Raw genomic sequence first — 12,617 nt, 5'->3', positions numbered from 1 at the left:
ACCTAAGACTACCATCAACTCTGACACAACATAGACCTAGTGGAGAATAGATTCAGGTTTGACATTAGGAAGAAATTTTTCACAGTAAGGGTGGCCAGAATCTGGAACAGGCTGTCAAGAGAAGTGGTACTATCACCTAACTTGGAGGTCTTCAAAAGGAGGCTAGATAGGCACCTGGCTGGGATTGTCTAACCTCGGTCCTTTTCCTGCCTCGGGCAGGGAGTCGGACATGATGATCCTTCGGGGTCCTTTCTGACTACAATCTATAAATCTATGAATCTATCAACACCCTGACCTATAACAGGTAAAGCAAGGAAACCACAGCAGCCCAAGTCCTGCCTCTACATATTGTTACTATATGTGGAAGAAGTCCTGTGTAGAGGGCCACACTCCTGCTATAGAGGATCACAAAAACCCCTACAGTCCATACCAACCTGATCGTGGGATAAAATTCCTTCCTGACCCCAAATATGGCAATTGGTCTGACCCTGAGTGGAGGGGCAAGACCCTCTAGCCAGGAATCTCAAGCTTTACTCCTACCAAGAGAATTAGCACACCCCAGTTGAAGTCCCCAGCCTCAGCTGGAGCCAACACACAATGCCTCTGGGGAAGCTTAAAAACACCCTGACACATATTGCAAAAAAAGAGGGAGCAGGAGCAACCAGCAAAGCTCAAAAGCATGACAAATACCCATGGTAGAACATAGACATAGCTATGCCTAGATCATTCCCGACCAGTGGCTGTCCGGCCTCTTCTTCTTGAACACTTTCAGTATGGAGTGTCCACAACTTCCCTACACAATCTATTCCACTGACTCACTATTCTCACAGTAAAGAAGTTTTTTCCTGGATATCCAAACTACTTTGCTGCAACTGCAAGCCAATGGTCCATGTCCTCCTCTCTGCAGCAAGAGAAATGGTGCTTTCCTTCTTTATGGCAGCCCTTCAAGTATTTGAAGACTGCTATTATGTCCCCTTTTAAGAGTCTGTTCCACAAGCTAACCATGCCTAGGTCCTTCAGCCTCTCCTCATATGACTTGCCTTCCAAGCCCTTGATCATCTTTGTCACCCACCTCTGGACCTTTCCTAACTTCTCCCCTTCCTATTTAAGATGCAGAGCCCACAGTTGCACACAGTACTCCAGATGAGGCCTAACAAGCACTGAGTAGGAAGGCACTAACCCCTCCTGTGTTTGGCACCTAAAGCTTCTGTTGACACATCCCAAAACTTAATTTGCCTTTTGTGTGGTTGCATCACACTGCAGATTCATAATGAGTCTGTGGTCTAGCAAAGCACCAAAGTCCTTTTCCATAGAGCTGCCATCCAGGCAGGTGTTACCCATTTTGTATTTGTGTTTTTGATTATTCCTCCCAAGGTGTAGCACCTTGCATTTGTCTACATTGAAGTTCATCCTGTCAGCTCTAGCCCAGTTTTTACAATCTGTCGAGATCCTTCTGAACTGTGCTTGCATCCTTCAACATTTTCACAATTGTTCCCAATTTCATGTCATCCACAGATTTGCTCAAGAAGCTGTCTATGCTAGCATTCAAATCATTAATAAATGTTGGACAGCACTGAGCTGAGGACAGACCCCTGTGGGACTTCACTCAAAACCTTCTGCCATTTTGACATGGACTTGTTAATAATTACCCTTTGCTTGGAGCTATTGAGCCAGTTATCTATCCACATTGTATTAGTTTTCTCCAACACCCATTTCTCCAATTTGTTTATAAGAAGGTCTTGTGGGACCTTGTCACAAACCTTGCTGAAATCCAGATACATGATATTCACAGCATTCTCTTCATCAACCCAAGTAGTTACTCTGTCAGAGAAGGAAATTAGGTTTGTTTGACATGATTTGTTTTTCATAAATCCATACTGGCTGCTTGGAATCACCCTTTCTTCCTCCAAATGCTTGCAAATGGCCTTCCTTTGGATATGCTCCAGTAACTTCCCAGGTACTGAGGTATGGCTAACCAATCTGTAGTTCCCTGGGTCCTTCTCCTTGCCCTTTTTTAAAGAGGGGCATACCCTCCAGTCCTGTATCCATAACTTCATGGAGATCATTGCCAAGGGCTACAATTCCTTCAGGACCCTGGAATGAAGCTCATCCAGCCCTACTGACTTGAATTCGTTCAGACAGAACAAAAGCTCTCTTGACCATCTCTTTTGTATCTCCTTCCTCAGCTTGCCCCCTTTCTTATCCAGATAATCCCTATTAGGTGCCTGGCAGTTTTAAATTTTCTGTGAAGACAGGAAAAGTGGCTGTTGAGTAGCTCCACCTTCTTTGATATTTCTTGGCTGTTTGTGTTAATGCCTAGGCAAGTTGTGGAATCTTTTTCACTGATGGCTCTCAAGAAAAGGATGGGTCAGATCATCAATCCATCTCGTCCAGTATCCTGTCACAATGACAGTGAGTGGATGCTGAAAGGGAGAGTGAACTGGGTCTGACTACTGTTCTCTGACACCTGCAGCCTCCAGTATATTTGCATTCATGCAGGGGGTTGAACTAGAAGTCCCCTAGGGTTCTTCCAGCTCTACAATTCTAAGATGTTTTTTTCTTTGCTACAGATGCCTCATGATGTGGACAGGTCCAATGGCCCAGCTCACCCCCTCATCTCAAAACCCCGGGAGAATTGGGCTCAGTACACAAGCTACATTTGCATAGTTCTCTGTATGTTTGTGCTGTATCTCAAGGAGGAGAACATATATCATGCTGCACAGTGCTTCACCTTCCACTTCATGGCCCTGCAGATTGGAGTACTGCTCAAAGGGGTCTGCTACTTCTCAGAAGAAATCCGCCACGTCAGATCCAGGTGAGTGAGTTTACAGCCCTTCTCTCTTGAGAGACACTTGGGGGGATACTTCTAAATGATCCCTGAAATAAGTGAGCAAGTCCCAGCCATGCAGGCACGTGCCCTGTTCACGGATTCATAGATGCATAGATTGTTAGGGGCTGGAAGGGACCTTGCAAGATCATCAGGTCCAGCCCCCCTGCACTAGGCAGGAAAACAACTGGGGTAAGATTCTGCTCACTGACCAGGAGCCATCAGTCTGGAACGCAAGGAGACACAGGCTTTGTCAACAGCACTTCCCTGAAGTCACCACTGACTACGCTTGGCCAGGCTGGGAGACCTCTGCTTTGTACTTATTTTTCTTGACCTGCTGCCTCCTAGCACTCAGGCACCTGAATTCCTCCCAGCCTACTGAAGCTCAATACTGTCCTCTCTCTGTGTAATCTGACTGCTCTTCTCTCATCTCGTTTGGTGGTTTGCCATTTCCCCTCCTCCCTGCCTGTAAGCATTTCCTACATCCCTCTACCCAGTCTCGTCCTCCTCTCTCCCCATCCCTCTCTTCTTTCCTCTCTTTCCTGGAGGGAGTAGCTGTGTGGCTCTTCCCCCAGTACTCATGCAGGAAAGTGCATGAAAACTTCAGTCACAAGTCAAAGCTGTATCATCCATCCCTGTAGTGACATCGGGGCACTGAAAGCTCCTTTGAGAAAGTTGTCTTTCATTGGCCTGGCTGTAGTCAGCTCCCCACCAATACATGTTCACCCCCAGGACCATCAGCTCTCAGAGAGTAATCCTGTACCCTGTGACTGCAAAAGAGCCATGCTCACCGGGTCAGCTTTGGCTGTGGTACCTCTCAGATCTCCCTTAAAGGGACATCCACCAATGCAAAGCACTGCACAGCGAAGGTTGTATTGCCTTTGGACATTAGCATTCGCTAACAGACCCTCAGTACTGGCAGAAATGACATCCCTGCCTGCTACACCACTTGGGATTACCCCACCAGCTGTTGCCCACTCTTTAAGGGCCCAGGGCCCCTCACTCATTGGGCAGGGCAGCTCCATACATTGGGCTGCCTCTGCCTACAGGCCTGCAGGACAGGACTTCATAGCATTGTTCTTTTTCCTACAGGTACTATGGCAGTTACTGGAGGGCGCTGAACGCCTGCCTGAATGTGGAGCGGCATGTGCCCCCGCTACTGATCTCTGGGTGCGCCTACCTGACCCTGCTCAGGCAGAATAGGCTCCAGCTTTGTCTCAGCCTGACCCTTGTATGCCTCTGCCAGCTCCTCAACATTGCGTTCAGGCTTCAAGTAAGGGCAGGACAACCTAGTTTCTCCTCCCCTCCCCCCCCACCCCACCAGCCCTTCTACTCCCTGCAGGAAGCCCAGCTGACACAGGCCTTGCCTGTGTATCCCACACTACCCCTGTGGGAAGATTAGTCCCTCTGCAGTTACTTACAGTGTAAATCTGCAGTAGCAGTTGTTATACCCTTTCTGCTAAGGAGCCTTAGTGCTTCGTCTTAGGCAGGAGAGCTGTATGCTGTGCTGGCCTGAAATCCCAGGTTCAATGAAAACATATGATGCTGACCCATCCAGGGTCATCTTGTGCTCTCTGTGCACAGGAAATGCACTGATTTTTATCTTGTCATTCTGGTCAATCAGTACATGTCACTGTGAGAGCCATTAACCCCAATTCAGCTCCAACTGTCCTTTTATAAGTAGAACTAGGAGCAGTAGGATGGAACAGAGCAAAATAAAATTTGAGCATGAACCCAGCATGGAGCACTGCGGGGATGGAGGGGGACCTGTGTTGGATTACAGCTTGTGCTACACATGTTTGTGGGGGATGTAAGAAATAACAAGCAATAATATCCTGAGTATCAATTACAGAAGGTGAGACTTCCATGGAAGAACTATCCCTTAGTCCTTAACATCGGGAAAGGGTTAGGCGCTGCTTTGCAGGGAGTGGTGCTGTACATAGGGGCCGAGCTAGCTGTCCTGCTAGGTCACCGTCCTCCCTGATCCCTAGGCCAGGTCCTTGTCATATGGCTAATATTTGCCCTGTCTGCTCAGGCCACTGTATTTCCAGATGAACTGATTCAGGACTAACAACACAGTAAAACACCTCTTGATAGTTCAGCTCATTAATATTTGATCTCATTGTCCCAATACTGCCATTCATCCCAGTGGGAGAGCCAGCTATCTAATCTGTTTCAACCAGCTTTTAATGAGCACAATACCCCTTGGTTCCAGTACTGTCCTCAGGCACATGCAGAACTCCCAGTGACATTAGAAGACTGGTGTTTTTAAACCTGCAAGCCAAGCAAATGCTTCTTCAGAGATGTATATGTTTCTGCAGTCTCCAAAGGGTTAATTAATGGGAGTGCTGCAGGCTTACAGAAACACTGGTGTATACCCAGAGTATTTCTCATGGTTTTGGTATGAAACCTTTGGATTAAATCAATGAAATGGAGAGAAGAGTATGGTACAATATAAGAAATATAGATCCAAAAAAGTATGCATTGGTGAAAGAAAGATCTGAGCTGACTAAGGGATTTGAACACCCAATACACATTAAAAATGAATATGCCCTTAGAACACCTAATTCATATGCAGATGAATGGGCCCTTAGGTGAGTCTGAACATCTCAGCTTTAGCATCTAAAGCACAGCATTTTAAGTCAAGTTCTGCTTCCAGCTGTGCTATTTAAGCTGTAGGCCTGAGCAGGGTATAAATTGAGGGGTTATCACTAGTATTTGTAATCAGAATTGATCAAGCTGTGGGCCCAGGGGTAAACCATATCACTAGGCTGGTTCACAGGTTCCTCATCTGTTAATGAGGCAGATGGTGCTAAATGAACTGCCTTGCCAGTAGCTGAGTGCTAAGCAAAGTACTTTTAAGACCTTCTGTCACAGGGTGTTGTAGAAGGGCACTATAAGTAGGCTGACCATAAGGAAATCTGGGACATCTGGGACATTCACCTGGGACAACCAGGACACCGTCCCCATTATCACCATGCTCATGAGTTGGTGAGGGCAAGGCACTCTGTCACTCCAACTCCTGGTCAGACTGCACCCCACACCTCTGCATTTCTGGGGTGCCTATTATAATTCTCAATAGACAGCTGGGACTGCCTCTGAAATCCAGGATTGTCCCTCCTAAACCAGGACATGTGGTCACCCTGGAGGGGAAAGCACAGTTGCTTTGTTTGCAACTGTATTTAGAGAGACAGGGCTATCTGGAAGCTGGTGGAGTGGGATGAAACCTTACTTGGCTTGTGAAGCTGTTAACTTAATGACATTTCTGCCTCCAATCCATAGAGTCCCACTGCTGTGGAAATTTCTGAAATCTGTGAAAAGTACAACCACAATGTAGCCTGTGGACTAGCCTGGTCTTATTATGTTGGCTATTTAAAAATAGTGCTGCCACGTAAGTAGTTTTTGCGGTGTTACCGTCTAATCTAGCAATAAAATTGCTTTATAAAATAACTTCCTTTTTAATATAATAACAAGGAGCTGAGTAGCCAATCAGACAGCTTCTATCATCATTTCAGTCTCCTCTTCTCAATGTCCTTCTTTCTCCAAGGCCTTAAAGTTTCAATAGAAAAGTTCAACAGAACCAATAACAATTTGCTAAAATGGAAGGAGACCTGGAAATTGCACATCCTGATCCCACTCAACTGTGAGATATATGATGACCTGCAAAAAGCTGATAGCAACATCCATTTCTGGAGGGATCTCCCAGAGCTGAGGCTGGACCAAGCTGGCACTAAGGGAAGAGTGTACAAGCAAAATGTCTGTGAAGTTATAGATGAAGACAGAAAGGTATGTCTACCATAGGATGTTTCAGGTTGAAGATTCATAGGAGAAAGGGCACAAGCCAAAAGCGGCCTGAGACAGGAGGCTTAGTTATGGGTCTAAACTCCTCCAAAGACTGGGAAAATTGCATCCAGGACTCTGATTTGGGCTTTCTCCAAAATTAAGAATTGAGCAAAGTATGGTAGCCATATTCCCAAGGGATGTGGGAGCAGCCTTTGAAGCGTTGGTTCAGAACAAAATCTTGTGGGTTGAGGGGGAAAGTGGCATGTGTGTCATCCTATAAAAATGCCGTCTGGCGCTAAAGGTACTGAATCCAGCTGCACACTCTCTTGTTCTGGTGGAAGTGGTTATTTCAGGCAAAAGCCCCTAGACATGCAGTGCAGCTGGGCCTACCTGTTTCAGAGCCAATCAGTGGCAGACTATTGATAACCATCTCAAGTGCTTCAGCCTTGTCCCATGTGTCTCTGGAGCTCTTGGGCCATGGTAGATCCCCCTTTTACCAGCTTGTCCTTCCCTACTGCTCCCATGGAGAAGAGCATCGGTTTCCCACTTAGTCTGCCAGCATAGGGTAGGCCCCTCCCTTCCATAAGGAAGCAGAGAGCAGTTGTGGAGGGCTTCTTGCAGGCACAAATGTGACAGAGCCAGGGTGAAATGGGGAGCGAGTTGTGGTGTGGGGGTTCTTGTAAAAGTTCCCCCTCCCCCTCCTCTCCCTCCAAAAAAAACAAACCTAGGTCAGCTCCTCCTAGACAGAGCTCTGGGAACTGTGGATGGGGACAGATGCTCCAAGGGGTGGGGCATTCTTGGGAATGGCTGCCTGGCAAGCAGATCTCTAACAAGAAGCCCCATAGCCATTGCTTTAGGACTGCAGAACAGTCTTTGTTCTTCCCTCTTTCCCAACCCTCTAGGTGAATTACTGCATTGTGGAGTATGCCACCCCGCTAAAGACCCTCTTTGCAATGTCTCATGACGAAAGTGCTGCCTTCAGCCGGGAAGATCGCCTGGAGCAAGCCAAGCTCTTCTACAGGACCCTGGAGGAGATCTTGCAGAACTCCAAGGAGTGTTCAGGCTCCTACCGGCTCATTGTGTATGAAGGTGAGCAGGAACTTGGTGCAGCCCCAGGAGCACAGAGCAGGACTGGGTTACTGTCTCACTGATGCTCTCTAATTTTCTCTGCTCTGTAGCAGAGGAGCTAAAAAATGCTCATTGGTCTCTATGGCATGAAGCCTGTTTATACACCCTGCCCTGGAACATACAAGACTGGGACAGGAAGGGGTAGTTATTTTTTTAAAAATTAGAATGGGTTTTTTCCCTACTTTCTTTAATGTCCTTCCTGTTTCCTGTCTTTCCAATGGAAGGAGAAGTTTAAAAAGTGGTTATTTTTACCATTTAAAAAGCCAGTTTTATTCTGATTTTTTAAAATATTCTAAATATTAAGTATTCTATAATCGTTTTATTCTAACCTCATTTTAATAAATGAAAAACTTCCATCTACATAAGGTGTTTTTTTGCCAAAATGATCTTGATTTGAAAAATACCAGTCAGAGGTACGTTGTTCCCTTCTTCCAGCAGAAAGGCAGGCAGGCCCTTGAGGGGAACTTTGGATATCATGCAGTGCTCCTGGATGGGTTACCAACATTAGAGATAAACCTGGATCCTCTGGGTCTTGATACAGGAACCTTCCCTGGCAAAGAGGGTAATATCCATGTATTATCCAGTACAGACTACTGTATCTCTAGCCAATGGGGGCAAGTAACACAGTGGGTGTGACACACATGGGTACCTCCCTGTGGAAAAATGCAGGAGAGTTTGGAGCAGAGATGGCTGAAAATGTTTCTGCAGAATGTTAAGAATGGAAAAACGCCGTGTTGAAACTGAAACATAGTGGAATGTGTTTCAGTTCTGAAGAAAATCCTCACCAGGAAATGCTATTCAAAATTTAACATTTCTTTTCAGAAAATACCTTTAAAAATTAAAAATGAATTTTTTCAGAAGCAAAAATTGATTTGAAATTTTATTTTGTATTTTATATTTACATTTATATGTATTTATTTGCTATTAAAGCACAAAATATTTATATTTTTATTTTTGTTTTATGAGTTAATATATGATAATTCTTGGTATGTCAGTAGCTGTTGATTCATTGTTATTCATCTTGTATTATAATATGATGCATTAAAATTGTTGAAAAACCCTGCTTTTATTTTATGCTGAAATAACTGAGTGACTAGTATTGATTGACACATCTAATTTTTTCTAGATCAAAATGTGTGTGGTATAATGCAACAGTTTTGTTGCTTAGACCAAAGTGTCTTCTGTTTGTGGAATAATGAGATGTTTCAATCAGTCTTTAACAATAAAATAAAAGTTGATGATTTCAGCTATTTTATCTCTTAAATCATTAGCAGTAGTACAACAATTAACACGTAATAAAATAGTCAAAGCAATGTAAAATCAAGATTCCAAATAAATTCCCAACCTACATTTTTCCTTTTTCTTTTAGGAATTTCTGCTTTGTGAGAAATTTCAAAAGTTATTTGTCCTGAATAAAAAAGTATTGAAATATCAAATTTCCTACAAAACAAATTCTGTGTTTCAACCAGTGAGAGCTACTGCTTCCTTACGTCTCGTGGGCTTCCAGCCCAACGAAGCTGATGGGGTTTGTTTTCCATTTTATTTTCCAGAGTCAGGAGCCAGTGAGAGCCATTTCCTGTCAAAGGAGATCCTAAGACACATTAGGCAACAGCATTGTGAAGAATACGCCATATGCAACAGCAATCACCACAACCCACAGCCCACAAATGTCTTCTCTACAGAGCCCAACCTCCTGATCAGCAGTTCCGAGCTGCCCAGGTCTCTCCGTAGTGATGTTTTCTGAAACATGTACACGTGGAAGCCCGGTTTCTGTATTCTCTTTGTGATCTTGAAGTGAACAAGAGTACAGCACTGCGGCCTTCTTCCTTGTGCTATGTGCACTGTTTCCCATCATCACACACTTTCTGAAATCACAGTTCTCTCAGGGTTACAACTTTACCACTGTTATTGTAGAATCATATCATAGAAGTAGGGTCGGAAGGGACCTTATAGATCTTCAAGTCCGACCCCCTGCCAGGGCAGGAAAAAAAAATTGTGTCAACCTTAAGCTATATGAGCTGCCCCTTCTATGCCTTGCTGTGGTGGTATGTCAAGCACAACAGGACAGACAAAATAGTAGGCAGGCTGATTCCTAAGAGAGCTCAGCTTGAGGAACAGAAAGCTTCCTGACCCTGTGATGAAACTACTTGTCTCTCCTGCTGTGCTTGGCTCTCATTCTAGGCAGTAGAGATGAGAGGTGTGGTGGAGAAGCACTGGAAGTCAGATACTGAATGCTATGAGACAGGTGCTGATGGCCTTTGTGCCAGTTTCCTGGGTACTGTCTGGGTGATTTGGGTGAATACTGTCTGGGAGGGGTGGGTGAGCTAGAGGGAAGCTTGACTACGAAACCTGGCCCTCAATGGGGCTTTTGGGGATGGGGTGGCTGCTACCAAGTATCAACTTTAGTGTGGTTAATATAGGTAAGTCATCATATATAATGAAGAGGGCAAGCTATAGAGCAGTCCTAAGTAGAAATTTAGATTTAGCCTGTTCTCCTACAGAAAGCTGAGCACCCCTTTTGTCTGATTTTGGGGAGGTGGGAAAATCAAACATGACTATTATAAGCTACTTGCATGCTTATCATCTTATTATACCCTAATACTTTACCTACTGTTGTACTGCCATACATGTATGGATCTTAAGCATCAGCTTTTTGTAATAAATTAACTCTTAACATGCTTAGCAGTTACTGCAGTTTCTTGTACTTTCAGGCCTTAGTGCTATACTAAGAAGACTGGTACATATTGTGTTTTCTCACATGCAACATACCCCTGAATATAATAAGCACCTTATTTTTAAGGAGAATGAAGAAGAACATTTTTTTCCAGAGTTTTGGCTGCATGGAACAGGGACAGGCCACATCTTTAGGTGACTCACCCTCCCTTTCCTGCTTAAAGCAGGGTGGTTCTATCCCAGTTAGAAAACCAGCTGCCCTTCTTAAAACATGCACCCCAGTTGTGGGGAAGCTCTTTTTTGGGAGAAAGCTGTGTGTTGTTTGTGAGAAAGTGGAATTTTGTATGTGATTTGATATTAGAATGGAGGCTCTTGTAATGACAGGAGATTGCCTTGAACTTGCTTCTCCTGGCAGTATGATTGCTGGCTGACGGAAATAAATTGGGCTGCTGGCAACGAGGCAGGGGGGAGATCAGTGCAATGTAGCATGCAATTCTGACTGGATCAGCAAGTCACACAGAAGGAACCCAGGCCAACAAGAAACATAGGAGAAGCAAGTTCAAGGCAATCTCCTGTCATTACAAGAGCCTCCATTCTAATATCAAATCACATACAAAATTCCACGTTCTCACAAACAACACACAGCTTTCTCCCAAAAAAGAGCTTCCCCACAATTGGGGTGCATGTTTTAAGAAGGGCAGCTGGTTTTCTAACTGGGATAGAACATGGGTTCCTTCTGTGTGACTTGCTGATCCAGTCAGAATTGCATGCTACATTGCACTGATCTCCCCCCTGCCTCATTGCCAGCAGCCCAATTTATTTCCGTCAGCCAGCAATCACAGATGATGTCACCGGCCAGCCGCAGCTGCATAAAGACATGGCTGACAAGCCACGCGGTTTCCTCCACATGTTCCTGCTTCACCGCGAGTCCCACTGCAGGTGAGTATCTTTCTTTACTTTTTTTCTCTTTCCCCTCTGGGGGTTCCTGACCCCAGGGCTCCCTCCTGGTATTTTGGGTCCCTGCCTGTGACACGGATCACTGTCCCCAATTCCATTTGGCTGACAATTTGATGCTGATTCGGAGAATCAGTGATTTGGACAAAGACACAGCTTTAAACATTTTTTCTACATACCTCGAGGTACCAGCGAGTGACAGCTGAAAACTATGCCTGTGTGATAAAGGTGCTTGCTGAAGGCTCTATGAAGATTAGACTAAGTGTTTTTCTGTATTTGTGTAACTATTAAACAATATGTTGTTGCTAAAAGCCTAATTAAAGTTTAAAATGTAATACGGCCTTATATAAAGTAAAGCCTAGTAAATTTAGCAAAGCCTTAAAGAAGTAAGGCCCTGTAATGTAGTTAAACTGTCTCTCACCCCGTTCCCATTAAGAAACTGGGGGGCTGTGGTGTAGACACCCACACAGTCAAATGGGTCACCAACTGGCTAGAGGGCCGCACCCAGAGGGTGGTGGTGGATGGGTCCTTCTCGACCTGGAAGGACGTGGGCAGTGGGGTCCCCCAGGGCTCGGTCCTCGGGCCCGCACTGTTCAACATCTTCATCAGTGATTTGGACGAGGGGGTAAAAAGCACCCCATTCAAATTTGCTGATGACACTAAGATGTGGGGGGACGTGGGCACACTGGAAGGATGCAACAGGCTACAATCAGACCTAGACAGGTTACAAGGGTGGGCAGACGAGAATAGGATGGGTTTCAACACAGACAAGTGCAAGGTGATGCACCTCGGGAGGAACAACCACCACCATACCTACAGGTTGGGGAACTCCCCTCTTGTCAGCACGGAGGCGGAAAAGGATCTTGGGGTCATCATTGACTCCAAGATGAACATGGGCCGGCAGTGTGGAGAGGAAGTCAGGAAGGCCAACCACACCTTGTCTTGCATCCAGAGATGCATCTCGAGCAGGTCCAAAGAGGTGATCCTCCCCCTCTATGCAGCACTGGTCAGGCCGCAGTTGGAGTACTGCGTCCAGTTCTGGGCACCGCACTTCAAGAGGGATGTGGACAGCATGGAGAGGGTCCAGAGGAGGCCACTCGTATGATCAGGGGACAACAGGGCAGGCCCTGTGAGGAGAGTCTACGGGACCTGAACCTGTTCAGCCTGCCAAAGGGAAGGCTGAGGCGGGATCTTGTGGCTTGTTACAAACTAGTCAGGGGGGATCAGCAGGTATTGGGGGAGTCCCTGTTCC

At 45.5% G+C, this 12,617-nt stretch overlaps 1 protein-coding gene across 3 annotated transcripts in view; it reads left to right on the top strand.

Annotated features, from left to right (window-relative positions):
• STING1 (stimulator of interferon response cGAMP interactor 1) overlaps window positions 1–10,416 on the top strand; it is a 33,415-nt gene extending 22,999 nt beyond the window's left edge. For all 3 annotated transcript variants that reach the window (XM_090064684.1, XM_090064685.1, XM_090064683.1), the window contains 6 exons: window positions 2,571–2,815; window positions 3,920–4,100; window positions 6,110–6,218; window positions 6,375–6,613; window positions 7,513–7,699; window positions 9,289–10,416. In XM_090064684.1, coding sequence (XP_089920810.1) covers window positions 2,571–2,815; window positions 3,920–4,100; window positions 6,110–6,218; window positions 6,375–6,613; window positions 7,513–7,699; window positions 9,289–9,482 — 1,155 coding nt within the window. In that variant the 3' untranslated portion in view covers window positions 9,483–10,416. The remainder of the gene's footprint in view (window positions 1–2,570; window positions 2,816–3,919; window positions 4,101–6,109; window positions 6,219–6,374; window positions 6,614–7,512; window positions 7,700–9,288) is intronic.
• The last annotated feature ends 2,201 nt before the right edge of the window (window positions 10,417–12,617 follow it).

The sequence above is a fragment of the Crocodylus siamensis genome, chromosome 10, assembly GCF_052110815.1.
Source record: "Crocodylus siamensis isolate JL-2025a chromosome 10, ASM5211081v1, whole genome shotgun sequence".
Taxonomy (NCBI): Eukaryota; Metazoa; Chordata; order Crocodylia; family Crocodylidae; genus Crocodylus; species Crocodylus siamensis.
The sequence above is the reverse complement of the archived record's forward strand: the minus strand, read 5'-3'. Positions and strand labels throughout refer to the sequence as shown.